The 27,897-nt window shown below is 43.8% G+C and overlaps 1 protein-coding gene across 32 annotated transcripts in view; it reads left to right on the forward strand.

Moving 5' to 3' along the window:
• ADGRL3 (adhesion G protein-coupled receptor L3) overlaps positions 1 to 27,897 on the forward strand; it is a 515,832-nt gene that overhangs the window by 341,779 nt on the left and 146,156 nt on the right. For all 32 annotated transcript variants that reach the window (XM_083481628.1, XM_083481645.1, XM_083481648.1 and 29 more), the window contains 3 exons: positions 16,373 to 16,675; positions 17,735 to 17,838; positions 26,349 to 26,534. In XM_083481628.1, coding sequence (XP_083337754.1) covers positions 16,373 to 16,675; positions 17,735 to 17,838; positions 26,349 to 26,534 — 593 coding nt within the window. The remainder of the gene's footprint in view (positions 1 to 16,372; positions 16,676 to 17,734; positions 17,839 to 26,348; positions 26,535 to 27,897) is intronic.

Raw genomic sequence — 27,897 nt, forward strand, 5'->3', positions numbered from 1 at the left:
CCTGCCATTATAAGTGCATTATGTTGGATATAATCGTATGTAACAACATGTCAAGTAGATAATTTATACTCCCCCTGCCCACCCCAGAGGAAAACTCAACACACACAACAGATAGGGTATTAATGCTCTGATCTTATACTTTCTCCGTTTGAATGGTACAATTTTGCTAACTTGCTATTAGTTCTTTCCATGATGGCAGAAAGGCATATTAATCTATATATGTGTCAAATCTCTAGGTCAGAGTCGAAGAACCTGTGTCCCTTCAGAGGTTGTTGAACTCTACTAGTCCCAGCAGTCATGGCCAACAGTCAGAAATTAAGGGAGATGGAATCCAACAAAAATGGGAAGACCACAAATTCCTCATCCCTACATTGGATGAGTTAGTTGGTTGGGATGACCAAAGAATGGCACCATTTTTATCAACAACTCAGAAATGTACAATAAAAAAAAACATGTAAATCAAGTTAAAATTAACAACAGCACAAATCAGACAGAACCAATAAAACTATTTTCAGTATCTTCATAATTATCTGTGGCCTCACACGGGTTCCAAACCCCAACTTGCCATGAACCACCTGAAAACCACCGAAGGATTTTTCTGCCTGAAGTAGCAACTGTAATGTGGTGCAATTTCCCATTGTATTTTTATCGCTTGTTTTATTTCTTATATATTCGTTTATTTATTATATACTGCGTTTTTTATTGCATTACAATTTGAATTCCATAGAATTCAAATTGCAATACAGCAAAATACAATATAAAAAATAGAAGAAGAAATAAAAGTACAATTGGAAATCAATACGGATATTTGTCGTGCCATCTCCCACCTTCAACCACAAATCCACAGACCACAGCTTAGGAACGCTTGGCCTGACATATCCATTAGTGACCTAAGACAGTGCAGTGAAGCTTTTCCAAGCAGACCTCTGATTTAAAAAGATATATATTACTAAGAGGAATAGTTAGCTGTCCTGCGAGTTTAGAAATTGCTTTGGCTTAAACTGTGAGATGATATTTTCTTTTAACGTTGCAAGCCCAAATGAGAGTATGTCTCATTTAACTCAACGAGACCTATTCCTGCGTAGATACGCATTGAACTGCTCCGTTGTTCTTCTGAAATAACTACACATAAGCTACTATTAATGAATCAGCTGTCATTGCGATCATTTTGATAATTAGTATTTTATTTCACAGCCCCTGTGTCTTATCAGACACCTACTGGTAAATGTGGCCAAAAAAAATAGTGATTAGTGATGCCATTAGCAACTGACAGGGGTAGTAGATGCCTCATCCATGAAAAGTGGTATTGATTTATTGGACAGGAGAATAAAAAATAACCGTTATAGCTATTTGAAAGCCAATTCTGAAGTCCCTGCCAGACATAAATTAGTAAATACTCATCCCCGGTGACTTCTAATTGTCAGTCAAGAGGGGAATGCAGAGTTGCTTGTGACTTTATGACAAGTTTTATTATTCTTAAGAACTCCACTGACTGAAACATAAGACTCTCGGCTTAATCAAGGTTGTACAGAAAATCTCTGAAGTTAATCCTTCAGTATTTCCTTAGAGGCCCAGAATCCAAAAGATGAATAGAAGGAATAGTTAATTAATCAGTCGCTGAAGCTACAGAATCACCGAGGTCATAGTCAAATGATGCCATAGTCACAGTGATATATTCACAAGGAGAAGCAGATTCTGCATATGGATCTGTGCAATGAGGTGCAGTGGGGTGTTACAAACAGGTAGTCAAACCTGTCAGTCCAGCTGGTTGAGAACTGTGTGATTTCTGACGGACTGGATGTTGCTCACCTATTATGTCAGCACTTGGTTCCTGGTCTCCAGTACATTTCTAGACCCGTTTTTTTATTTTTATGGTACCTGAACAATTGGAGATGGTTGTCATGGGCCAGGAGTCAGCTTCACCTGCTGAGCAGCAGCCTGAAGAAGCAGAAGGCAGAGTGACTCCAGCTGCTGCTGATCAGCCATCTTGCTCCTGATGAGAACCAGCTGGCTCCGTGGAGGCACTTTCCATGATTTGGAATTTGTTGTTGTTGTTGTTGTTGTTGTTGTTGTTCAGTCATTTAATCAGGTCTGACTCTTCATGACCCCCTGGACCAGAGCACGCCAGGCACTCCTGTCTTCCACTGCTTCCCGCAGTTTGGTCAAACTCATGTTAGGAGCTTCAGGAACACTGTCCAACCATCTCGTCCTCTGTCGTTCCCTTCTCCTTGCGCCCTCCATCTTTCCCAACATCAGGGTCTTTTCCAGGGAGTCTTCTCTTCTCATCATGTGGCCAAAGTCTTGGAGCCTCAGCTTCAGGATCTGTCCTTCCAGGGAGCACTCAGGGCTGATTTCCTTCAGAATGGAGAGGTTGGATCTTCTTGCAGTCCATGGGACTCTCAAGTGTCTCCTCCAGCACCAGAATTCAAAAGCATCCATTCTTTGGCGATCAGCCTTCTTTATGGTCCAGCTCTCACTTCCATACATCACTACAGGGAAAACCATAGCTATTACTATACAGACCTTTGTTGGCAAGGTGATGTCTCTGCTTTTTAAGATGATGCTGTCAAGGTTTGTCATTGCTTTTCTCCCAAGAAGCAGGCTTCAGTATTAGAGTCGCCTTTGAATGCCAGTTCCTGGGAAGAGTGCTGGTGCCCCATTGTTCTGCTTCTGGGTACCGCTGGGGCATCTCTGGGTGGACACTGTGAGAATAAGATGCTGGACTGGATTCAATTTTTGTCTGATCTTGCAGGCCTCTTATTACGTTCAGATATTTAACTTCAGAAGCACTCACCACAGCCGCATTATTGTCTGAATCAGATAGCATGAGGTGAGAATACAAAAAAAAAACAACTCCAGAAAAATGAGAAAAGCTTTGCCAGCTATGGAGTACAAAGCAATGAACCGGACATCTGAAGCCCAGCCTTCCTACAATCTGTCTCTAGATAACACTCCCGTTTTATTGGCACACTCCCATTTGCGCCTCCTTTCCACTGATTATCTCTTTATAACATCAGCTACTTTGCCTTTTTTCATATTATCTCCTTTCCACTTAATTTCTAAAGAATATTTAGCTTCGGGGCAGCAGTGTGTGACTAAAATGCTTTGCACTTTCTTTTTGTGCCGTTTCCGTCTAGTGTCAACATTCCCTAAAAGACATGCGAGTGTTTTTACATGGAGTAGCTTCCAGCTCCTTGTGCAAATAAATGGAAGGAATATGCAAATGATTCCAGAAACTGATGGCAGAAGCAAATAGCAGTGTTGCGTTTGTGTTGTTGTTAAAAGTAAACACTAATGCGAAGTGCGCATTTTTTTTAGTCATGTTTGCATATAAATAGGAAAGTGTTGTGGAAAGCTTGCAATTTCTTTGGAATTGTAACTCCTAAAGCATGGGTAGGCAAACTAAGGCCCGGGGGCCAAATCCTGCCCAATTGCCCTCTTGTTCCTGACGTCATTCTTCACTCCCTCCCTTCTCCTCTGGCAGTGGGATGGCATTTTGTGGTTCGCCTCTGGTGCCAAAATGTCTCAGGCCAGCCCTGAGTTTCTCTGACATTCAGTTGCACACCTGAACAAGTTATCAAGCTCACCTGCTAATGTGATGGGGGAGCTGTGTGCCCCTCTCCTCTGCTCTAGAAGGAGTCTCCTTTTGTAGAACCTCCAAAAAAGGAGTTCAAATAGGATACAAACCTCAGGTGAGCGCCCCTTGTTCACCCGCATCTTCTTCAATGGATTTATCTTTTGTTCTTCGGCGGATTATTAAAATAATTAACTGATAATTAAATATGAGCTCAATTCACTGGAGCTTCTTAAAACTCTTTATTCTGAGTCTCCGTCGTATAAGCAAAAAAAGGTTTTGCATCAGACTTTGGTAGTATGCCATTTCATGAACTTCTCCCCAAGGAGCCTCAGCTAATTAAACAAATGATTGCAAAATACTCAAAATATCAGTCCCGTCGGCTTACGCTTTGGGCAGCTAAACTAAGCTGCCATTATCTATCCAAACAGAGTGTGCAGAGACATCAGCAGAAGCTGCTGTCATCTTGTGTTGTACAGATAAGAAATAAATTTAGGTGATAGGAACACAGGAAGACGTTTTATACCAGTGGTTTTCAACCAGTGTGCTGTGGCACTCTGGGGTGACTTGAATGATGCCCAAGGGTGCCATGGGCAACACTGGCCTCTGTCCCTCTTTCTTTCTTTCCCTCCCTCCTCTGATGCCCTCTTGCATCTATGCCTCCCAAAGGCTTGCACAGCTGTTTGTTGCAGCAGCCCTGGCTTCCAGCTCTGCAGGTGAATGGCGCCTCTGGGGCTGGCCAGGGGGTGCTGGTTGCCAGGAGCTGAGGTAGCCTTGGAGTAAGCAAGCAAACGGGCGAGGGAGCCCAGCCAGCCAGTCCGCCAGCCCTTGCTCTTGGGAACAGACAGACAAGTCCCAGGCCCCTGCGGGGCAGTGTGAGAGGGCACCTCTCTTTGGGGAAAGGTGGGGCAACTTACAGACCAGGAGCAGCAGCAGTGGCTGCTCAGAGGACTCCCAAGGAGAGGGGAGAGGAGAGGAGGCTGAAGGGAAAAGGGTGAGAGGCTGCCAGCTCTGCAGGCAAGGGGTGACAGAACTGAGCTCCTGAGCCCCACAGGGGTGCCGCAGTAAGAATGTAGTTGGCCAAGGGAGCGCCGTGGACTCAAAAAGGCTGAAAACTTCTGCTTTTATACCAGTGGTCCATTTAGCTCAATGTTGTCCATTTTGACTGGCAGTGGTTTAAGACAGTCCTATTTCCCAGCCCTGCTTGGAGATGCCAGGGTGGGCATTTTTGCATGTGTCCTACTACTGAGCCATGGCCATTTCATTAGCTATGCTCTCCTCCCGCATGTTGTTGTTGGCATCCATCTGTCTCAAGAGACAATGGAGTGCACCTCCGGGGGCAAAGTCAAACCACTGGAGAGTCACAGCGCCTGCTGTGGCCGCAGAGACTGTCAACTTGCAACTACTGCCTCCTGCATTGCATTAGCAGCACCAAGGTGACTTCCCTTGGGCAGTGTGTCTGGAGATCCTGGGCTGCCCAGAAGACAAGACCCCCCTCTGGGCCTCTCTGATGCGGTCCAAAGAAAAACAGATCAATAGTTTTGGCACCAGCTTGGCTGCAGAAGTTGCCCGAAGGAGGCATGCAAGGCGTCACCCAACTGCCTTAGGGGCCCCAGTCTGGATGGTTTACTCCTTAGCCTTTTCTTCTCCCGAAGATGTCCCACAAGGCAGCCGGGGTTCTCTTCCTACAACAGGGCCAGAATTGGTCGCATTCTGCTCCATAAGCAACAGCTCTGAGCAATCACCAGCAAATCACTGGGAAGGCGTTTTAACAGAGCCCTAATTATGTTTGTCATTGTTGTTCCCACTTTGCACCTAGGGAAAACTTTGTCTGGCATCATTCTGCTGTGCAAGGCTGCTCTCATCTGCTCCTTTGAAAAGGGATGCGCGATGGCAACAAAGGCACTGACGTTCCCCAGAAGTTTGGGATGCCATGGGATTGTTTTATGCAGCTTTTACTAGAGAGGCCTTAGAAGCGGGCCATAGAGCACACACTTAATATACTTGTTGGGGTTTAGAAAGAATTAGACAAATTCATAGCGGATAATTCTATCAATAGTTACTAGCCACTATCATTAACTATGGTTTGTGAGAAATGATAGGAGAGACCATTGTTTTACGCACTGCTTGTGAGGTTTCCAGAGGCAGCCAGCAGGCTGCTGTTAGAAACAAAATTTCTGAGCTTGCTTGACTCTCTTTTTCACCTAGTGAAGGAAAATCCTTATGCACATTATGTACATTTACAGATGCATAAACCCCTTCCAAGCCTGTAAAGGAACACTCGGTGAGAGAACACAACCTGTCCACCTGACCTCCCCTAGAGGAAATGTCCTTAATCCTCTTTTCAGAAGTGATACCTGCTTATATCCAATCCCCTTTCCTTTTATTTCAGAGTAAGGAGTGGGGGTGGGGGCAGAGAATAAAATCATTTCTCAATAGGCCATGATTGAAGCACCATTTAAAAACATCTCATCATCTCATAACATCCCTTTGGAAACTCAGTGAGTTGCTTTTCAATGGTAAAGAGTTTTTCCATTTTGCTTCTAGGAAGGCTATTGCAGTATTGGAAGGTAAACGGCGTTTCCGTGCGCTGCTCTGGTTCGCCAGAAGCGGCTTAGTCCTGCTGGCCACATGACCCAGAAGCTGTACGCTGGCTCCCTCGGCCAGTAAAGCGAGATGAGTGCCACAACCCCAGAGTCGTCCATGACTGGGGTCCCTTTACCTTTACCTTTATTTCTCTAATACAGTGGTACCTCAGGTTGAGAACTTAATTCTTTCCGGAGGTCCGTTCTTAACCTGAAACTGTTCTTAACCTGAAGCACCACTTTAGCTAATGGGGCCTCCTGCTGCCGCTGCGCCACCGCTGCACAATTTCTGTTCTCATCCTGAAGCAAAGTTCTTAACCTGAGGTACTATTTCTGGGTTAGCAGAATCTGTAACCTGAAGCATACATAACCTGAAGTGTATGTAACCCGAGGTACCACTGTAGTTAGATTTTTCCCCCCTGATCTCCTCTCTAATGATATAATGGAAACTTGAACCTACAATCTCCTTTTAGGTAAAACTCCTTTTAAGTAAAACGTAAGTAAAATTCCCATTTCCACTAGCCACTATCTGGTGTGCTCAGTTAACTACCCTAAGCCTGCTTTTTGCTGAGATTTCCTGTGTGTGAAGTCATGCCTACTGCTCTGTTGAGAACTTTCTCTGTGTACAAGAGTACTTGAAGACTAAAACTCAACCTAGTACTCAAAAATGATTTGTTGCATCCAAGTAATGAAATTCCATATTAACTATAAAAAGCATCTTTCTCTGATCATCTGACAGATCATCTTGTGTTACTGCAGAACTGTGAGCTCTGCTCCTATCTTGTATATGCTTAAATTTAACTTAAGCTTAGAGCGACCATTAACAGAACTGATTTCAATGCAACCTGAATGGACATCTGTTTCTCCAGTCACATAAGAATGTAGAAATAGTCATCTGCTTTCCATTGGCACATTGAAATTCTGAGCATAGCTCTTGGAGATTAAACTGCCATGGTTTTGAGCCAGAAACAGGGCTCCGTATTTTTTGCTCTATAAGACGCACCAGACCACAAGACGCACCTAGTTTTTAGAGGAGGAAAACAAGAAAAAAAATATTCTGAATCTCAGAAGCCAGAACAGAACAAAAAGGTGAAAAGCAGTGAAAGCAGCGATCCCTCTTGCTGTTCTGGCTTCTGTGATAGCTGCGCAGCCTGCATTCGCTGCATAAGACGCACACACATTTCCCCTTACTTTTTGGGAGGGGAAAAGTGAGTCTTATAGAGCAAAAAGTACGTTAATGGTCTCGGGACTAAACTTGACAGTAAATAATTGATTTAATGTAATTTTTTATATGTTTTCGATGGTAAATAGCAGCTTCAGGGACTAACCAGGAGTGAGAAAGCAGTAGGAAGCAAGTAGAGTTTACCCCCACTCCCACCCCAGCCCTGACTAAAATTCCCTTGCTTTGGGATATATAGACACAGTAATGGACTGCTACCATTCTTTTTGCCTTTCACATATCACTAGAATTTGGGTCACTCAGTGAAATTGGTTGGCAGTAGACTCAAGACATACTCCAGAAAATACATCTTCATGTAATGCAAAATTAATATAGAATTTGCTGTCACAAGATGTGATTATGGCCACTGGGTTAGTGGCTTTAGGCAGGATTAGACACTTTGGCACTGCTGGAGTTCCTAGTGCTTCAAACCTTGGCAAAGGAGCCAGACTTTTAGCTGTAATTGCACTAACTTTGCCGGACATCTCGTGTAGGTTGCAAGTGTAGAGGCAGAATGCAAACATGGGTTTTGCCGTGCTTTGAATTTGCTTGCTCTATAGTTTTTCGCTAGCTTTCCCACTGCAAATCTTTGTATTTTTGTTTGAGGTTTCCGCAGAGGACGTGCAACTTGAGCTGTGCCTTCTGCAGCCAGGCTTTGGGTTCTTCTCAGACTTACCTTGGTTGGATTGAAATGATTGAGACTTTTACCTAGCGTGTGACTAGATTTTAACACCAAGTGCTCTTTTGTGCAATACATGTTTGTTTCCTCAGTAAATGGTGTTCTCATAATCTCATCTGCCATATTTCCAGAGTTGTGTAGGACAGTTGGGCCCATCAGAAACTGAAAGGCTGTTGGTTTGACTTCCCTGATTTCTCTTCACGGGGGCAAAATATGTGCATGTTTAGCTACCACATTAACTTTTGGTACTGTCAGGGAACGGCCATCAGTACTGGAGGGAGAGCGCAAAAGCCAGAGGGATTCCAGAGAGCGTCCCGGGATTGGGAGAAGCAGCCCATCTTCTGGGGAAGAGAATCAGCGTAGCACCAGTGGAGAAGGGGGGCAGACGGGGGAAGCGGCGAGGCGGTCCCATGACTCCTTGCCTGGGACCAGCGGGGAGAGTAGGGGTCCTCCGCTGCCCACGCCTTCCTTGCGCAGAAGGCTTTCGTGCAGAGAGAGTAGGAGGAGACTAGGCGTCAAAGAGCTTCTTTGCTGGAAGAAGTTTAAGAAATGCCCACTGACGGATTCTGCCAGCGACTGAGTCAGCCACGGGTGAGTGGCGGTCCGGACAGATAAGGTTCACTTTGGCAGCCCAGCCAGGTGTTTGCACCCAGCCAGGGAGATAGGTGCCTGCTTACGCACGAGCAACCCCTTAGAAACCATTACAGGTACACACACAAAACTCCTTCATGCAGTCAGAAAAGACATACATTCCACTTTAGAGGATGTTTAGTGCATCTTTTCTTCCTTGAGAGACCACTTCATCATTTACAACAAACAGATCATTCTCAAATATCTAAATCCAAACAGTAAAAGCATCTGGAAACTCACCTGGGCTTTGAAGTAAAGCTTCAGGTGGACCTTGAAGCAAATAGGCTACCTTCATTGCCAGAATGTTGTGTCATGCGAGTAAGCCACTTGCAAAGACCAAAAAAAGGGTTGCTTTTATAGGCAATTGTTTGTAATTGCTAACTCATTCTATGCCAAACATGAAAATTTCCATCTTACTACCTGTGCTGTTAGACCAGGGTTTTCTAAGCTTGGGTCTCCAGCTGTTTTTGGACTACAGTTCCTATCGTCCCTGACCACTAGTCCTGCTTGCTAGGGATGATGGGACTTGTAGTCCAAAAACAGGTTTGGGAAACCCCGTTGTAACACTATAGGTTACAAGGTAAGCACATGATGGGATGGAGGGAAGAGGACACTAGATCCCCCTGTTCCAACTTTGTTTCCATTGCCTCCCAACTTGTGGAAGGCAATTAACTAAAGTGGGAAACTCATGATTTTCCTTTTGGACATTTTGGAGCCCTGGGAAATCAGAGATCCAAAATTCTCAAGCCTATAGGAGTACAGCAGGAGCAGAAACAGTCACCTTTGATTATGCATAGGGTGATGGGAATGGTACTTGTTCATGCTCTCTTCTCCTTGAATGTTTATCTAAGCCCTATGATGATTGTCAGTAGTGAAGTATGGAAGTGAGAGCTGGACCATAAAGAAGGCTGATCGCTGAAGAATGGATGCTTTTGAATTCTGGTGCTGGAGGAGACTCTTGAGAGTCCCATGGACTGCAAGAAGATCCAACCTCTCCATTCTGAAGGAAATCAGCCCTGAGTGCTCACTGGAAGGACAGATCCTGAAGCTGAGGCTCCAAGACTTTGGCCACCTCATGAGAAGAGAAGACTCCCTGGAAAAGACCCTGATGCTGGGAAAGATGGAGGGCGCAAGGAGAAGGGGACGACAGAGGACGAGATGGTGGGACAGTGTTCTTGAAGCTACCAGCATGAGTTTGACCAAACTGCGGGAGGCAGTGCCTGGCGTGCTCTGGTCCAGGGGGTCATGAAGAGTTGGACACGAATAAACGACTAAACAACAACAACAACAACAACAACATGATGATTGTCTAAACAGGATTTATGTTTAAATAACCATATATGATACAATACAGAGAGCAACCTTATGCACGCACGTACACAGATTAAACACATGTTGAATCTAACATGTGAACATCCCCAAGATTTAGAGATTCAGGAAGCAGCTAGTCATTGAGGGAGGATTGCCATCTGGTGAGAAACCAATTATCTTTGTTAATCTGAGCTAGCAGAAACTCTAGACTAAGAGCAAAGGCTAACAATTGCATTGTGAAACCAGATTTTTGGCAGCCAAAATCCTTAGTTTACTTTAGCATTAGGAAGATAGAGAAAACATTTCAGTTTTTAAAAAACTGAGTAAAGGTGTCTGTTAAAAAGGAAGGGCAAAATCTGGTTTCACGAAGTAATTGTAAGCCAATTAAACGATAACTCCTCACTATATTCTTCTGAAACTCATTGAGCATTTGCTTAATAAAGGCTCCTTCAGCTGTAAGACAACATTTGTATTTCTAATAACTATTATTATTATTTCTTATATTTGTATACCACCTTTCATCCATAGATCTCAGGGTGGTTTTTGTTATTGTTGAGTCATGTCCAACTCTTTGTGACCCCCTGGACCAGAGCACGCCAGGCCCTCCTGTCTTCCACTGCCTCCCGCAGTTTGATCAAACTCATGCTAGTAGCTTCAAGAACACCATCCAACCATCTCGTCCTCTGTCATCCCCTTCTCCTTGTGCCCTCCATCTTTCCCAGCATCAGGGTCTTTTCCAGGGAGTCTTCTCTTCTCATGAGGTGGCCAAAGTCTTGGAGCCTCAGCTTCAGGATCTGTCCTTCCAGTGAGCACTCAGGGCTGATTTCCTTCAGAATGGAGAGGTTGGATCTTCTTGCAGTCCATGGGACTCTCAAGAGTCTCCTCCAGCACCAGAATTCAAAAGCATCCATTCTTCGACGATCAGACTTCTTGATGGTCCAGCTCTCACTTCCATACATCACTACTGGGAAAACCATAGCTTGAACTATACGGACCTTTGTTGGCAGGGTGGACCCATAATACTGCAATATCTTAGTCATCCTAGCTCATATACTCATCAAGCATCATATCAGAACAGGACATCCAGGCTTGAAGCAAAGATCTCATATCAGGGGCTGATGATCGCCAAATTTGCCCTGACTTGACTCAGATGGCCCATAGCTTGAACTATGCAGACCTTTGTACACACAGTAAGCTTTAGTCTTCTAAGGTTTACAACTGCCCTTCTGAACTGCAACGTTCATCAAAGAGAGGGATAGAAATGTTCAGACCTGCCATTCATGATTCATTTTTAACATTGCAAATTCCAACCTGAACAGTCAGGGATTGAACCTCTGGTTTCCCCCAAGAGTGCAGGTACCTCTTTCTCGTTCCTTGCTGCTCCGTTTTGGCACTCAACTACTTGGGTTGTTTAATGTTTATATTGCTTACTAGAACAAAATGCCTTTAAGTGGCTTACAATATTAATTAAAAATGCTAATAAAAACAAACATTAAAAACAAGTTGCATAAAAAATGTGAATATATAAAATAAAAAACTGAAATTTGGAAACATTTTTACTTACTAAAACAGCATGGCCAAATTACATGCCTTGCTACAACAAAAAAGGCACTGAAAACAACACAGTGAAGGTTCCTGCCTAATATCAATGCACAGGGAGTTCCAGAGCATATGTTCTGCCACGCTGAAAGGTCAATATCTTGAAAGTGCAGAGCAAACATTATGCAGTACTTGTAAAAGTGCCAATTCCACACATCTAAGTGGTTGAGTGGGCAGGTACTCATAGTGGTATCAAAAAGAGTAATATCTTGGATAGCTTATTCCTTGTCATCCCAGATATTATGTGTATAATTACTCTAATGCTTTAGAAAAGTATTGCTGCATAGTACTGCAAGGAATTTTTATTTTATTTAGCAGTTCCTAACCAAATCCTCTTTGGCTGCAGGTAGGGCACTGCAGACATACAGCTGTTGGCAGAGATTTTGTGATTGGTGTGGCCAGTCACATGAGTGGTCTTGCAGCTCCTAGGATACGCTTGGACTTTGCGTGGGTTGTTTATTCTACTGTGGGAAAGAGTAGAAGCCAGGAAATACGGGAATATTGTGTCCAATTCTGGGCACCACAATTTAGGAAGGATATTGACAAGCTAGAATATGTGCAGAGGAGGGCAGCCAAATGATCAAGGGTCTGGAAGCCAAGACTTATGAGGAATGGTTGAAGGAGCTGGGTATGTTCAGACTGGAGACTGAGAGGAGGAATGATAGCCATCTTGAAATATCTCAAGGGCTGTCACATGGAAGAAGGAACAAGCTTGTTTTCTCCTACTCTGGAGGGAAGGACTCAAACCAATGGCTTCAGGTTATAAGAAAGAAGATTCCGACTAAACATTAGGAAAAACTTTTTGACAGTAAGAGTTGTTCGACGGTGGAAGAATCTCCTTCGGGAGGTGGTAGACTCTCCTTCCTTGGAGGCTTTTAAGCAGAGGTTGGTTACGTGGGTGGCGCTGTGGGTTAAACCACAGAGCCTAGGGCTTGCTGATCAGAAGGTCAGCGGTTCGAATCCCCGCAACGGGGTGAGCTCCCGTTGCTCAGTCCCTGCTCCTGCCAACCTAGCAGTTCGAAAGCACGTCAAAGTGCAAGTAGATAAATAGGTACCGCTCTGACGGGAAGGTAAAGGGCATTTCCGTGCGCTGCTCTGGTTCTCCAGTAGCGGCTTAGTCTTGCTGGCCACATGACCCAGAAGCTGTATATTGTCTCCCTCGGCCAGTAAAGCGAGATGAGCGCCGCAACCCCAGAGTCGGTCACGACTGGACCTAATGGTCAGGGGTCTCTTTACCTTTACCTTGGTTATCTGTCCTGGATGCTTTAGCTGAGATTCCTGCATTCCAGGGGGTTGGATTAGTGACTCTTAGGTCCTTCCAACTCTACAGTTCTATGGAATGGCATCTTCAGAAGGTGGATGGAGGAGTTCCTTGTTTCCTCGGTGCCTATACAAGGAGAGTGGATTATGACCTAAACCAGCCTTTGCCAACCTGGTGCTGTTGGTAGTGGCAGTCCAGAACATCTGGAGAGAGCACCAGGGTGGTGATGGCTGGCTTTAACCAATCCTGATGAAAGCTTGCAGTCTGGTATACAAATGAATATAGAGTCCTGTTTCACAGCAGATTTATGTGACCACATCCTTTCTACACTCCCAATAGCGTTTAAATTGCAGAGAGGTTTTGCAAATGTTGTTGCAACACAAAAGCATTTCTTAGAATTACCAAGAAAGAAGAAAAGGGAAAACAAACTGCCCAACGTAAGAGGGTATGCTATCTTTTGGAGTGGCACAGACACATTTTTAGGAGACTGGTGAATATAACTAAATTTTATGTGACAGCCGATTTTCTGTGCACAATCCCCAATGCGCATTTATTCTTTTTTTCACTTTGAAATATTGAATCAGCATGTTGGTCATTTGATTAGGTTGGTGCTTTTGGTTGCTGAGTTTATCTCTGAATATATATCCCATTGTAGGAAGGAATGGTAAGAAATTAAATCAGAGTGTTCTGCTGAGAATCCTAAAAATGCTTTTTATTAAAAAAACGTTTAGCTCCATCAATATCACAAAATCATTTTCTGAAACAGAAGTTATATAAGTAACATTTTACTTAAGTCTTTAAATTGTTTTTAAAAGCCCACCTGCATTTTTTTAAATAAACGTATTTACTAATTTGCCATGCTTAGTTATGTTAATGATTTAACTTTAGATCCAAACCATTAATATAGCTAAGCATGGTAAAATTGTGATAATATTGTAAGGATAATGAAATGTCCCATGTAGTATCCGGAACTGCCCAGGCTGCTCTATCCTGAATTTAACCCGTTTGCTTTTGACCTGGCTGACAGATTTGTATTCTGTACTGTATAGAATGTCAAATAAGTTTGCTCAGGTTGGCATTTAATCATAGTTGCAGCCAGAGTGAAAAACCATTTATATGTAAATGAATCAGATGCCTTGTTCTTTTCTAACTAACCAATTAAGCTGGTTTTAAATCACATAAATGAGTAAGTGAAATTTAAAGCACGTGCCGTTAGTATGATCATGTATCTTGTGGTCTTCATAAAATTGATTTTTGAGTTATGCTTCAAGCCATTTTTTTCCTTTAATGAAACTAATCTACTATCCCGCACAGATTTTGTACATTCCTTAAGGCTCTGGTAATCATTTTATGGTGGTTGTAGCAGGGCCTCACTCGTTCCCGCTGTGTTGCTCCCTAGATTGGCATATTGATCAATGTAGTTGAATTCGATTGATCTGAACCCAACAACCTGCCTTGTCTAAATCGGGATACCTTCTATAAAGTGGCAACAGATGCCTGTCCAACTTCGTATTTAAAATCTATAGGGAAGGTGATGGCAACACTGCCCTGAGCAACATCTTCCAGGGATGATCTGACAAGACAGTGAGTCTCAACAGCAGGGAAAGGTCCCGTTCATGGCAGAGGTGGAGAACTACCATCAGCCTCAGTCAACATGGCAAATTGTCAGGGATGATGTGAGCTGTAGTGTGGGAACATGTGGAGAACTGCAGATTCCCTCCACTGCTATAAATGTTGCAGGATTTTCCACCCTAAAGTGTGGATCGTGTGTCTCCAAATGCAAAATGAAGTGGCGCGTGCCAGTAGATCAGCCTTTCTCAACCTGTGGGCCGCCAGATGTTGTTGGACTACAACTCCCATCACCCCTAGCTAACAAGGCCAGAGCTCAGGGATGATGGGAGTTGTAGTCCAACAACATCTCGGGACCCCCAGGTTGAGAACTACTGCAGTAGATGGTGTCTGCTGAAGTTCATATGCATGGAATAAGGAACATGACTCCGGCTTCTCTTCAGATCCCCCTGGAAGTTTTGCTTGTTGCTCATGATAAGGAACAGGCCATTTGTACTGACTGGAAGGTCCCTAGGATTTGCTACGAGGCAAGAAAGGGGGCACAAATGTCACTTGAGTGGTTCTGTCCTTCACAAGTGTAGGGGAAGTATTCTGTGAGTGGCTGCAGTGTGAGTATGCCAGCATTCAGTGAAGCTCTGCCAAGACAAGTAGGACTGGGCAATATCTGGTTTTCATCATTGCAATATATCACTAGCTAAACATCACATTATAGCAATAGATCACAATATCTGAAATAAGGATGGGGCAATGTTGAGGCATTGGCTGGCTTCTCATTTTTCCCCACAACATGATTTTTGCCGGCGCCTGCTCTTGTGATTCACTGCTCCTTGCATGAGGTAGGGAAGAGCTGAGCTAGAAGAGTTAACAAGGGCTGCAGAAATCAAGAGAAGCATTGTCTGGCTTCACAGTTTTCCCCACATAGTAATTTTTGCATGTTGTCTTTGTCCATGGAGTTTTCTTGGCAGGGATACTGGAGCGGCTTGCCGGTTCCTGCTCCAGGTGGATCACGTTTGGTCAAAACTCTCCACTATGACCTGTCCATCTTGGGTGGCCCTGCACGGCAGAGCTCATAGCTTCTCTGAGTTATTGAAGCCCCTTTTCCTCAGCAAGGCAGTGATCCATGAAGGGATCACTTTAGCATGAGTTTGACCAAACATGACCAAACATGACCAGCATGAGTCTGACCAAACTGCGGGAGGCAGTGGAAGACAGGAGTGCCTGGTGTGCTCTGGTCCAGGGGGTCACGAAGAGGCGGACACAACTAAACAACTAAACAACAACAAATTTTTGCATAGCATACACACACACAATTCGCAATATATTTCCAGGTCAAAAAATATGAAACCGATATCGCAATATGGACTTCAAACTAGACATAGGCCCTGGGCTTACTTCACATGTTACACATAGTCTCCATATAGAAGCACTTTTAACAAGAGGTTGTTAGATCCCTAAGAAGCTGTTAGGAAACTGACATCAGAGCAAAAGGCGAAGGAGAGGCTCTCCAATTCTGCAGAGGAAGGTACAAGCACTAGGGGGAGACGCAGCTTGATGGAGGGGGAAGGAAATCAGCGTAACACCAAGGATCCAGGAGAGCAAATGGGAGAGGAGGTGGAAGGGCTCCGGGATTCTTCCTTGGAAGTCAGTGAGGAGAGCCCTGGTCCTCCACTACCCACGCCCTCCTTGCGCAGGAGACTCCCGCGCAATGAGAGGCGGAGACGATTGGGAGTCAAGCAACTCTTATGCTGGCAACGGTTTAAGAAACGCCCACAGACAGACTCTGCGAGCGACTGAGGCAGCCACGCTGAGATGGGCTGTGCAGTCAGGATGGTTTAACCCAGGCAGCCAAGCTCCAAAAGGGGACAGTTTACGCACGAGTAACTCCAAACCACAACAGAAGCTGTCATTCCCTCCCTCTTAACCTGTTCTTGCTTTTCGTTGGCAGCATCAACGGCTGGAGCCACAGGTTTGGGTGGGACTACCACAAGCACCACTCCCCGACTGACTACCAGCAGCACTGCACGGACCACCACTGCGGCAGCTTTGGGCAGGAGGAACAAGAGCACAACGACACCTTCCCCGGGTTTGGAGGCCCCCAATGAAATGACGACACACCTGCCGCCTGCGGCTTCCCAGCTGCCTGCAATAGGGGCAGAGAGCTGTGAGACGGTGGAAGCCCGTGAGATCACATGGTTCAAGACCCGGCAAGGACAAGTGGCCAAGCAGCCGTGCCCCAGGGGCACCGTAGGTGAGCTCATAAAACAAAGTTACTTCTCTGCCATGCGAAGCCAGCCGTCCAAGTTTTGTTTAATCAGTGTCCTGTTCGTCCTTTGCCTGTGTTCCTTGGCTTTCCGCAAAATGTTGTTGAGAATGTGGTATTATAAATGGCAACAGGGGCAGAGCGGTCCATTGTATGCTGCTGGAAGAGAAACACCTGTCCTTCCCACCTGTCCTTCTGCTGGATCTCTCAGCGGCCTTTGACACCATCGACCATAACATCCTTCTGGACCGTCTTGAGGGGCTGGGAGCTGGGGGCACTGTTATACGGTGGTTCCGCTCCTTCCTCCTGGGCCGTGTTCAGAAAGTGGTGGGGGGGGATGAGTGTTCAGACCCCTGGGCTCTCACTTGGGGGGTGCCTCAGGGTTCCGTCCTCTCCCCCATACTTTTTAATATCTATATGAAGCCGCTGGGAGAGATCATCAGGGGATTTGGGCTGGGTGTTCATCAGTATGCGGATGATACTCAGCTCTACCTCTCTTTCAAATCAGAACCAGTGAAGGCGGTGAAGGTCCTGTGTGAGTGTCTGGAGGCGGTTGGAGGATGGATGGCGGCTAACAGATTGAGGTTGAATCCTGACAAGACAGAAGTCCTGTTTTGGGGGGACAGGGGGCGGGCAGGTGTGGGGGATTCCCTGGTCCTGAATGGGGTCACTGTGCCCCTGAAGGACCAGGTGCGGAGCCTGGGAGTCATTTTAGACTCACAGCTGTCCAGTTTTTGCAAACACTTATTTTTCCATATCTGAATCTCTGAAGCACCCTGATTGCTTTGGCGGCCCCTCCTTCATTTTAGGGTGATCCAGAGAGATCCCACTTCTGCTCAAACAAGCCCCAAAACTCTGTGAAGTGGACTATTTCAGTTCAGGATTTGGGCAAATTCATTGCACAGATTACTTCATGCATTAAAAGACTTCTACCACCCAGAAATTAATCTTTACATTGGAAAAAAATTCTTTTGAAACAACTGACTGATCAGTACTTCAAGGGGCAGGTAAAATATATGGTGTCTCATCATATCTTTGTCATTCTAGGTGTTTCAACATTCCTGTGCCTTGCTCCTGGTGGGATCTGGGATCCTCAAGGGCCAGATCTTAGCAACTGCTCTTCACTTTGGGTCAACCATATCACACAGAAGGTAAGGTTTTGCTTTTATCTGACATGTCCTTGTGTTCATACCTTATGCTCCCATTCCTTCTCTGTTGCCTTTATATAAAAATATGGTTCTGCTGCGACCGAACCAAAAATCATAGCATTGCGTTGCATCTCCCGGATCTAAAGTACAGTAAATGCAAGAAATTAGGAGACTTGCCTATAGAAAGGGGAGCAGTGAGCATATGATGTCAGACTGATGTGATAAAAGAGAGCATAAATTGCAGTTCATACATACCCATATGTAAGGTGCTAGTCAAGAAGGAGGTTTCAAAATAGCAGGGGAAGGGAGTCTTCAAATATTAGAATTTTTTACATCTTGTCAAGAAGACCCTATTAGAATTGATGCCTTATTGTGTGCATCAGTGGTAGGATAATTGATCCAGCCAGGGGGCCACCCAGCTGTCAATCACCTGAATTCATAGAATCATAGAATCCTAGAGTTGGAAGAGACCACAAGGGCCATCAAGTCCAACCCCCTGCCAAGCAGGAAACACCATCAGAGCACTCCTGACATATGGTTGTCAAGCCTCTGCTTAAAGACCTCCAAAGTAGGAGACTCCACCACACTCCTTGGCAGCAAATTCCACTGTCAAACAGCTCTTACTGTCAGGAAGTTCTTCCTAATGTTTAGGTGGAATCTTCTTTCTTGTAGTTTGTATCCATTGCTCCGTGTCCGCTTCTCTGGAGCAGCAGAAAACAACCTTTCTCCCTCCTCTATGTGACATCCTTTTATATATTTGAACATGGCTATCATATCACCCCTTAACCTCCCCTTCTCCAGGCTAAACATGCCCAGCTCCCTTAGCCATTCCTCATAAGGCATCGTTTCCAGGCCTTTGACCATTTTGGTTGCCCTCCTCTGGACACGTTCCAGTTTGTCAGTGTCCTTCTTGAACTGTGGTGCCCAGAACTGGACACAGTACTCCAGGTGAGGTCTGACCAGAGCAGAATACAGTGGCACTATTACTTCCCTTGATCTAGATGCTATACTCCTATTGATGCAGCCCAGAATTGCATTGGCATTTTTAGCTGCCGCGTCACATGACATCTGGAAGCAGAACTGTCCCTGCCCATGGCACAGGATGCTGTGACAATGCAAGTGGTGGTTCTCTGCCCCTCCAACATTTCCATGCCAAGATGGAGGCGTTTCAGCACACGGTGTTATCCATATTCCCCATCAGTATTGATCATTTGTTTATTACATGAATGCTTTTAACTTTGTGCATCTTTATCTGAGCCATTTATGTTTGTAAGATATTTGAATTTCTATGTCAGTTTTAAGGTGCTTTTTATTCAGCTTTGGAAGTTATCTGAATGGAATGAAAATAATTTCCAAAGCAGTTTAAAATTAAGAGAGTCAGACTAATATAAAAATTGCTTTAAAATCAGTAGCAACAAACAGACAAAAATAAACTTTTAATTGATTGTGGACTTTCTTTTTTAAAAAGAAGAAACTGTTGATGTTGGATCTAAGCTATATTTTATAATACTTGGTTGTACCCTATAAAATGACTTACCTTGCTCTTCTGTATCAAGGTCATATCACTTCCTGAATATAAGGTATTTTTCCCCATTTCTAAAATTATTTTAGCTGCTTTTCAAACAAGTATGGAATCCCTTTCTTTGTAATACGTGATCACAATATTCTCACTTTCTAAATGAGTAACAGAAAAAACAAGAAAAGTTGTATGGCATAACATTTTTTTTGTAGAAAAAGAATTGCTGGAACTCGCCATCAACGCCTCCCTTGTTCTCTTTTAATGGCAATGGCGCCCACCTGAGAGACGCCGGAACGGAGTTCTGGCTGTGGGGAAAAGCCTTGGCACACATTTATTATGGCATAAGCATTCACGGACTAGAGTTCTCTTCTTCAGATTCGTGGAGTGTTAACTTCAGCTGACAGGTGCATATGTATAGCAGTGGAGGCAAGTGGCTGCAAAATGCAAAAAGTTCACAATCATCCAAGATTTACTATGCTAATTAACACCTACCTAGCAAATCCTAGGATGTTTGTGAAAAAGTTCTTTTTTAGTGTGCTGTTGGACACAAGATGTGAAATTGCGGGGGGGGGGGGGGTTGGAAAGCTGATAATGTACAGATTGAAAAATGGGGAGGTGAGACACGTTTAGGTGTATCCGTTTATTAAACACTTAAATGACAGGCAGTGTCAGAGACAGTATTACACAAATCCTATGTAGAGTAGAATATGCTCAGTTTCCATCATTACAACAAACTTCTCAAACCATATTAAACATGCCTTCTTTTTAGCCAAAACCGCATCTTCTGTACCTTCAACATTGGACAGATAATGCTTCATTGCATCCTTTAAAATTCCTACTTCTTCTTCTTTTCTTTTCTTTTCTTCTTCTTCTTCTTCTTCTTCTTCTTCTTCTTCTTCTGCCTGGTTGTTACTGAGCTAAGACAGATTCATAACTGAACTGTCACCATATAATCAATAAGAACTAGGGACTAGAAATCACCACTGATACAAGGTGTAAGCAAGGAGCAAAGCATGCTTTGTGTTCATATTTTTCTTTTCTTTTAATTAGTGTGGTATGCCTGATGGGGTATTTGTGCAGTCTGAAAATCTGCTTCAAAAAAAACCTTGATTGGGATCTCCAGTTGTGAATGGCCACTGTGCTTAGTCTTTAATTCAGTTTATTGTTTGTTGCTGTACTGTGTTGCACTGTATTCCTAATTAACGGCTTCTCCAGGCCTATCAGGGCTTCCTCCCAATCCAAGGATGGGCATACCAATAGTTCTCTGGACGTTTTCTGCCGATGAGTCTCCAACACAAAGGGTGCGAGCTGACAAAGCTATATGATCACTTGGGAGAGAAGCATTTATTCGCTCAGAGGCTCTTTGAATTTTCTACCGCAGTGCATCAGACTGCCAAAGTAGTCTGCCGCATTTCAAGCTGAAAACTGATGCCTTTCCAGCCGTCCACATGGCAAAATGCACTTCATATCTCTTGTTCAGAATCCTGATTCAAGGGTATCAGATTAATAGGGGGTCACATAATTTCCTATAAATCCTGATGCATTACGCTCCAGATCCGTTTGAATTATTAAAGTTTTTGGACTCTTGGTTGGCTTTTCATGAAAGATACCCTTTAATATTTGAATGAAAAGGTTTTAGCTTTGCCCCATCTTCATATCCAATAACTTCCATTTCGACCATCTTACTCATACATTCATTATGACCCAATTGAGAAGATGATAAATCACTGGGAATTGAGGCTGTGTCCGTATGCTATTTGTGATAGGCTCAAATAATATTTAATCTCCCTCCCATCCTTAGAATATGGTAGGGGCAGCAGTTATTATCTTCTAGGATTTTTTAAAAATTATTGCTTTAAACCTCTTCCTATTTGGCATGAATTTAGATGCGATGGAGATTGCGGGGAGTGTATGTCGATAGCACTATCTTGACATACTTTCAAAAAAAGCACCATCGCTTTTTCATTTCCTGTTTCCACACCTCTCAGTCTCAATCAGAATAGGGTTTTGTCTTGTCTTGTTTTGCATTTCCTTTCTCTCTTTCCCTTGAGTTGTGGAGCTATGAGGGATCTGTGAGGAGCTCAGCGTCAGCCCGGGTGCAGCAGCAGAGGCAATCTGACGTTCCTGCTGCTGCCCTCGCACTGCACTGACCTTGCCACACGGCTTTCCCGTGTAAGTGGCAGGTATGCTTGGTGTCAAGAAGTCAGGTGCACGACTCCTGCCTCAACTACCCATGGTTGATACACACCTTCCTACGCTTAGAAAACTAGAATGTTGGGGAGAAGGCAAGGTTGGAACACTTCTAGTTTTGTGTGGATACAGAATTGTTTTATAAATCCATTTTATCATGTGAGCTGCTGCCTGCATTCAGAATTGCGTGGCAAGGTCCCAAACCCTCCCAGGAAGTGGAATAAAGACACATGAAACAGTGTCTTAGGTAAATGGGTGAAAAAGGCCACAACTTTATTGGTTACAGAATGTGAGTGGTATTGGCTTAGGCATTGGAAACCACACGACTATATCTAACAACCGCCCGTCTGCCGGAGTCTTGGAAGGGTTAACCACCAGAAGGGGGAGCCCTGCTGATGCACATCAACTAGGAACTCCCCCAGGGTCACCGCTAGGGGTCGTGCCATGGCCCTAGCCCCCCATCTGGGGCTATGGAAGGGACCACACCCCTCGGATTTCTTTAACGGAATACCGTTGAAATAGGAGGGGTAGGTGATGGCCACTACCTCCCCTCACCTTCAATCTAATACTCCAATGCCTAACCCCCAAACCTTACAAAGTTGTGGCGAATTGCTACGAGGTAGGCGAAAAACCAAATGGCCGGTGCCAATTTGCCAAGTGGAAAAAAAATCCTACCAGGTCCCTGTTAAAAAACAGGTGACCAACCAAAGTCCATAGCAAGGTCAGGAGATAAAGAGCTGAACCTAAGGGAGTGGGGGGTGGGAGAACTGACCGAGCAGGGAGAAGAGGAACATGTCCTTGGCCGTGGGCAGTTTAAATAGCCGACGCCACACCCCCGGACCGTCCGGATTGGACAGCCTTGGGTTGACGTGGCCAAGGACCAACCAAGGGCGCAGGGGCTTTCCTGCTCCATGCGCATGGGGGGGGGGGCTTGCTCCCAGCCTGCAACGTCATCTCCCCGGGGATGGGAAATGGCTTTGGCATAGCTCAAGACACATTTTTAGCCCTTCTTAATGAATTGCCAAATTAAAACAAGAGTTTTGTAATTTTTGTGAAGCTGCCTGATACTGCGTCAAACAATCAGTCCCTCGCATAGGAATTTTAGTGGTGGCTGACGTAACACATGGTTTCATAAATTAGGGATGGAGGGATGAGCCATCAACAAATAACTGCATAGAATATATTAGTTCAGGGATGGAAAGTTCAGCGTGGTGTGATCGAATTTGTTTTTACTGGAACTCCAAAATATACCAAATGGAGCAAGAGCCAAAATGGTGGCCATACACTGGGTTGACTTGTATTTATGTTTACAAATCTGAGTCATTGGTTTCTTTTAAGTAGTCCGTGATCAGTCGGAACAGAACATGATCTCAGTGTTTTATTTTGTCCCGGGACAGTAGCTGGGGTCTGTCGGTTATTTTCTTCATCAAATTTGGGGTGGGGTGGAATACACACTCCTAGTAAATAAGGTAGTTCTCATAGTGAAGTCTGCTGATTATCATATAAATCCTCTTAAAAGCAGACTTCAAATCTGGACCCCCAAATTAGAGCATGGTATTTCAGTAGTAGGTGTAGTGGTTTTGACTTTGTGGAGATGTCTTGGAAATATTAACCTAGTTTGAGAGTGTTGACTATACCAAGAAGGCAATGGGGTTAATCAGTGCTCTTGGCTCTGGGATGACATTTACATAGGAAGATAACAATTTGTTTTCTCTGGGCATGGCTTTGTCTCATGTTGTGTGATTATCTGCCAAAAAAACTTTATTTCATCTTGGCAAAAAAGAAAAAAAACATTTATCCTTGTTTAGCTTGAGACTGGAGTCATGGATTTGATTCAAGTTGATGGCCAACATCTGGTCTTGATCTTCTAGTGATGTATTAAGGTTTCATCAATGAATCCTCTTAGAACTCTTAAGAAGTCCTTTCTTTGAAAGGTTTTGGGTGTACTTGTGATCCCAAATGGCAGTGCTGAAAAGAGAAACTCAGAAAGGTTGTGTTGTCACTTTAGTGCTCTGGTTTGTCAGGGTTGAGTGCCAAAGGCTTATTGAGTCATCCAGTTTGAAAATGACTCTTCTAGGTGTTTGAAGTACATATTTTCCCATTAAGCTTTTTTAAAAAATCTACTCAAATGTGTTTTCCTATTGTGGCAGCTACACAATTGTAGAGATTATTCAGGATCCAACCTTCCGTCGCATACATGGTGAATACAAACTGCTCATCTTTCTAGCTTGTTTCTGTGGTAAAGCAGCCAAAACAATCAAGAATACCCCCTGGGCTATGTAAAATGATTTCTGCCTATTGCTAATCTAGGGGGTTCTGAAGTTATGTGCAGGTCTTCTCTGAAATAACTGTGGTAGAATCTACACAACATATAAAAAACCGCTGTGAAAATTGTAATAAATTGTAAATTTTTATTTGCAGCTGTGTAGATGAGTCCTGTGATAATCAGCCCCTACATCTGTTTCAAAACGAACATTTGTTTCACAAATAATTAAGAATAGTCTCCAGGGAGAGTCACTGTCTTCCCCAAACAGATGTCCTAAAAAAAAATCTGGTGTTTAGAGCTGTGGTTACTTACCCCTACCCCACCAAAAACAACCCCACATAAAAAGGGTTTTAAATAATTTTTAAAAATTAAAAAAACACACACATTAAAAAGCAGTTTAAAAGAATGTAAACAGTATTCTCTGCCGGGCAACAGCCGTCTTTTTGTAGTCTTTTTGTAGTCTGTCAGACCCTGCCCTAGGCCTGGTGGAGAGAGGCAGGAGAGGACCCTCGGACTCTCAGCAGATTTCAGTCTGAGATCCTCTGATTCAGATATTTCCCCCCATAAGGTGGTTCTAAGCACTAATGGTCAAAACCATCCTTTTTGTAATTGCACATCAGGCTAGTACCAAGAGAAGGAAAATAAAGAAGAACTGCCACTATATTGTGCCTCAATCTACTGTGAAGTTTCACTGCTAGTGCTGATTTATGAATCTCAACAGGCGTCCTTCTTTAATCAAAGGCATCCTCCTTTAATGGAGAAATTAAAAGGCAGTTCCTGCCTGTTGATCATCTTCAGCCTTGGCAATGGAAAAGAACAAACACAAAAGGCATCATCCAAAAAGATAAAAATACATTCTCAAAATGACTAAAGAGGGAGGGTATTTATGCATAAAGAGGTAATAAAGCTTTACTTCTATATATACTTACCTGGTAGTAAATCTCCCAGAATTAAATGGGACTTACTTCTGAATAGGCATGTATATGATTTTGCTGTTGTTGCGTTCGCAAAGTAAAGGAAGGATTGAACTCTGATTAATAAGAATACACACAGAGACTTGAACCAGCAAGACTCTGGGAAGGGTGCGTATAATCGTGTCTCTCTGGGCTTGTCCGATGCTCCAGCCCCCTGGCCCAGGCCGTTTTTATTCACAAAAGAACTTTTTGCAGCGTGTTCATAAGAACCAATCAGATTTCTTCTGAGCATTTCCACAAACCCACGTGGGGAGAAAGTTGAACTATAAACACTAGTTATCCACGCATACTTTTGGGGTAAATGAATGAATACTACAAAGGAGTGAATATAGCAACTCCGGAGGTCATAAACAATCAATACACATGATAAGAAGGATGGCCAGGAGAACAGTGACCATTATCACCTTAATGTGAAATCTGTTTCCTGGCCCTAAGATTAACATCCTAGATTACCTATTAGAAACTACAAAGACGAAACTGCCCAGTCTTTGAGGACACAGGATGCCTGCCTGCCTAAGTGTGTACGTGATTTGTCAGGCAAGGGGAAATGGGCAGCAGAGGCAAAAGGGCATGGAAAGGACATGAATGTAGAATCTTATGGGATTTAATCAGAAATTATCGTCAATATATCAAACCCAGTCAACACAATGTTTTCATCGTGGACACAATGGCTTGATGTATATTTTATAATTCCTCATGGTAATCCCATCTGATCCCTACAGCTGTAAGGGAGGCTGAGTAAGGTTATGTTGTTGTTGTAGTTGTAGTTGCAGGTTAATTCATGATAGTCCCAAGAAAAGCAGCTAACTGAGTGGAGGATGACATATTCGGGTTGTAGAAGATTTAGAATTTTTCAGAATTGATTTTATAATTTAAGACATTGAAATAGAGCAGTGCTTTCTAAACTTGGCTCTCCAGGTGTTGTTGGACTACAACTCCCATCATCCCTGACTACTGGTTTTGCTAGCTGGGGGTGATGGGAGTTGTAGTCCAAAAAAACCCCCGACAAGTGGAGGACCAAGTTTTAGAAAGCACTGATGCAGAGCATTAATGAAGAACATTTGCATATACAACTAAAGCCTGTTATGATGCTTTTTTACATAAATACAACCGACTTATATATCAGGAAGTCCTTGGTTTGAATCTTGTTTCTGTCCTGAACTCACTAGGGAAGTTTTTAATGTATGATATTTTAGTGTTTTTTGGTTTCTATGGAAGCTGCCCAGAGTGGCTGGGGAGGCCCAGCCAGATGGGCGGGGTACAAATAATAAATTATTATTATTATTATTATTATTATTATTATTATTATTATTAAGCCTCTAAGCGCACGTGCATGAGTGTGCTAAATGGGGAGGTGATAATACTGACGGACTTTACAGGGATGTTGTAAAGATTACAACCCGATAATGTACGTGAAGCACTTCAAACGCATGAAAGCTCTAGGCAAATGTTGCTGTTGTGAAGCTGTCACGATCCCAAACCTCCCTAATACCAGAGCGCAAACTCGGTTTTTAGCCGAGGCAGTGAAATATCTTGACGCTTTCTCGCATTCTTTGAACCGTAGTTGAAATCGGGAGAGACAGCTGCCAACGTCGCTAGAGAACTTGCCGAGCAAACCAAAAGCCACCTGAACGCCGGAGACATCACCTACTCCGTTCGCGCCATGGATCAGTTGGTGGGTTTGCTGGACGTGCAGCTGCGAAACTTGACACCCGGCGGAAAAGACAGCGCTGCGCGTAGCTTAAACAAGGTAAGTAATAATGGCCAATGAAGCCACCGCCGTCTTTGTCTTTCTCTTCTGCTTTTTGCTGTGAGAAGTCCTCTTGCATCTGTCACGGGAGCTGAGGACCTCCGCACTCTGCTAACTTAACAGATCATCTTTTTCTTTTTTTAAAAAACAAAGTTTTTTATTTATACAACAAGAAAAAAAACCAAATACCAAATTACACACAAATTACAAAAGTAACCATAGACACATAATTTTCTTAGCAAACAATAAAAGATCTATTGGTCTTAACACTAAAGACCCAACCTCCCGTCTATTCCATATTTCAAATCCATATTACTTATTGCCAATACACACTTTTATCATAATTAAACTTATTCTCAATAAATCTAATTTCTTGTATCTACCTTGCAACTATTACTGAAGTTCCTCGAATGCTGCAACAGAATTTAAACTACTATATTTATTTTTCAGATATTCTTTGAAAACTTCCCATTTTGAAACAAATTCCTGTTTTGATTTATTCTTCATTTTTTCTGATAAACCATCTAATTCGGCATATTCTGTCAGCTTTTGGATCCAATCTTGTATAGAGGGGATTTCATTACGCTTCCATTTTGCTGCGATCAAAACAGATCATCTTTGGACTCCCTGCGAAATATTTGTTTATTCCAAGAACAATTCGGGCTTCGGATAACATTAGAATGCAGGGCCAGCGTGAGACAGCTCTTTGTAGCTTTGTCCCAGCGGATAGTAGGAGCGGGTAGCAGAATAATACTTCCCTGGCGATGTATATACTATAGAGTAACTTGAGAGAGCCGTGTTGGCAGCGCTCCCAGAACTATAGTGGCCGTCTGAGTAACTCCTGCACCCGTAGGCATTGGTGGAGGAGATAAAAATCAAACCTATAGGGAATAAGCAGTTGCAGCCTGCCTCTCCCCATCCTTTTCCCCTCTTCCAGATTAGTAAGAATTTTCCTGTTGAGAATTCTGAAGGCTCTGACAGCAATATGCAGAGGGAACCGAAGGCGGCTGAAATCTCAGCTTATTTTTCCTAAATTTTGGGACTGGGAATGTAGTGAGTATGAGTTACTCGTGCGTAAGCTGGTGCCTTTCCCGGTTAATTTTGCCTTGTTAAACCTTTCTGACTGCACAGCCCTTTCTCATGGTGGCTGCCTCAGTCACTGGCAGAATCCGTCAGTGGGCGTTTCTTGAACCTCTTCCAGCATAAAAGTTGTTTGACACCCAGTCTCCTCCTCCTCTCACTGCGCGGGAGTCTTCTGCGCAGGGAAGGCGTGGGTAGCGGAGGACCTGGGCTCTCCTCACTGATGTCCAGTGAAGAGTCCTGGAGCCCCTTCTCCACTTCCCCCGTCGGCCCCCCTTTATCC

This window comes from Podarcis liolepis, assembly GCF_965112155.1.
Source record: "Podarcis liolepis genome assembly, chromosome: 17".
Taxonomy (NCBI): Eukaryota; Metazoa; Chordata; class Lepidosauria; order Squamata; family Lacertidae; genus Podarcis; species Podarcis liolepis.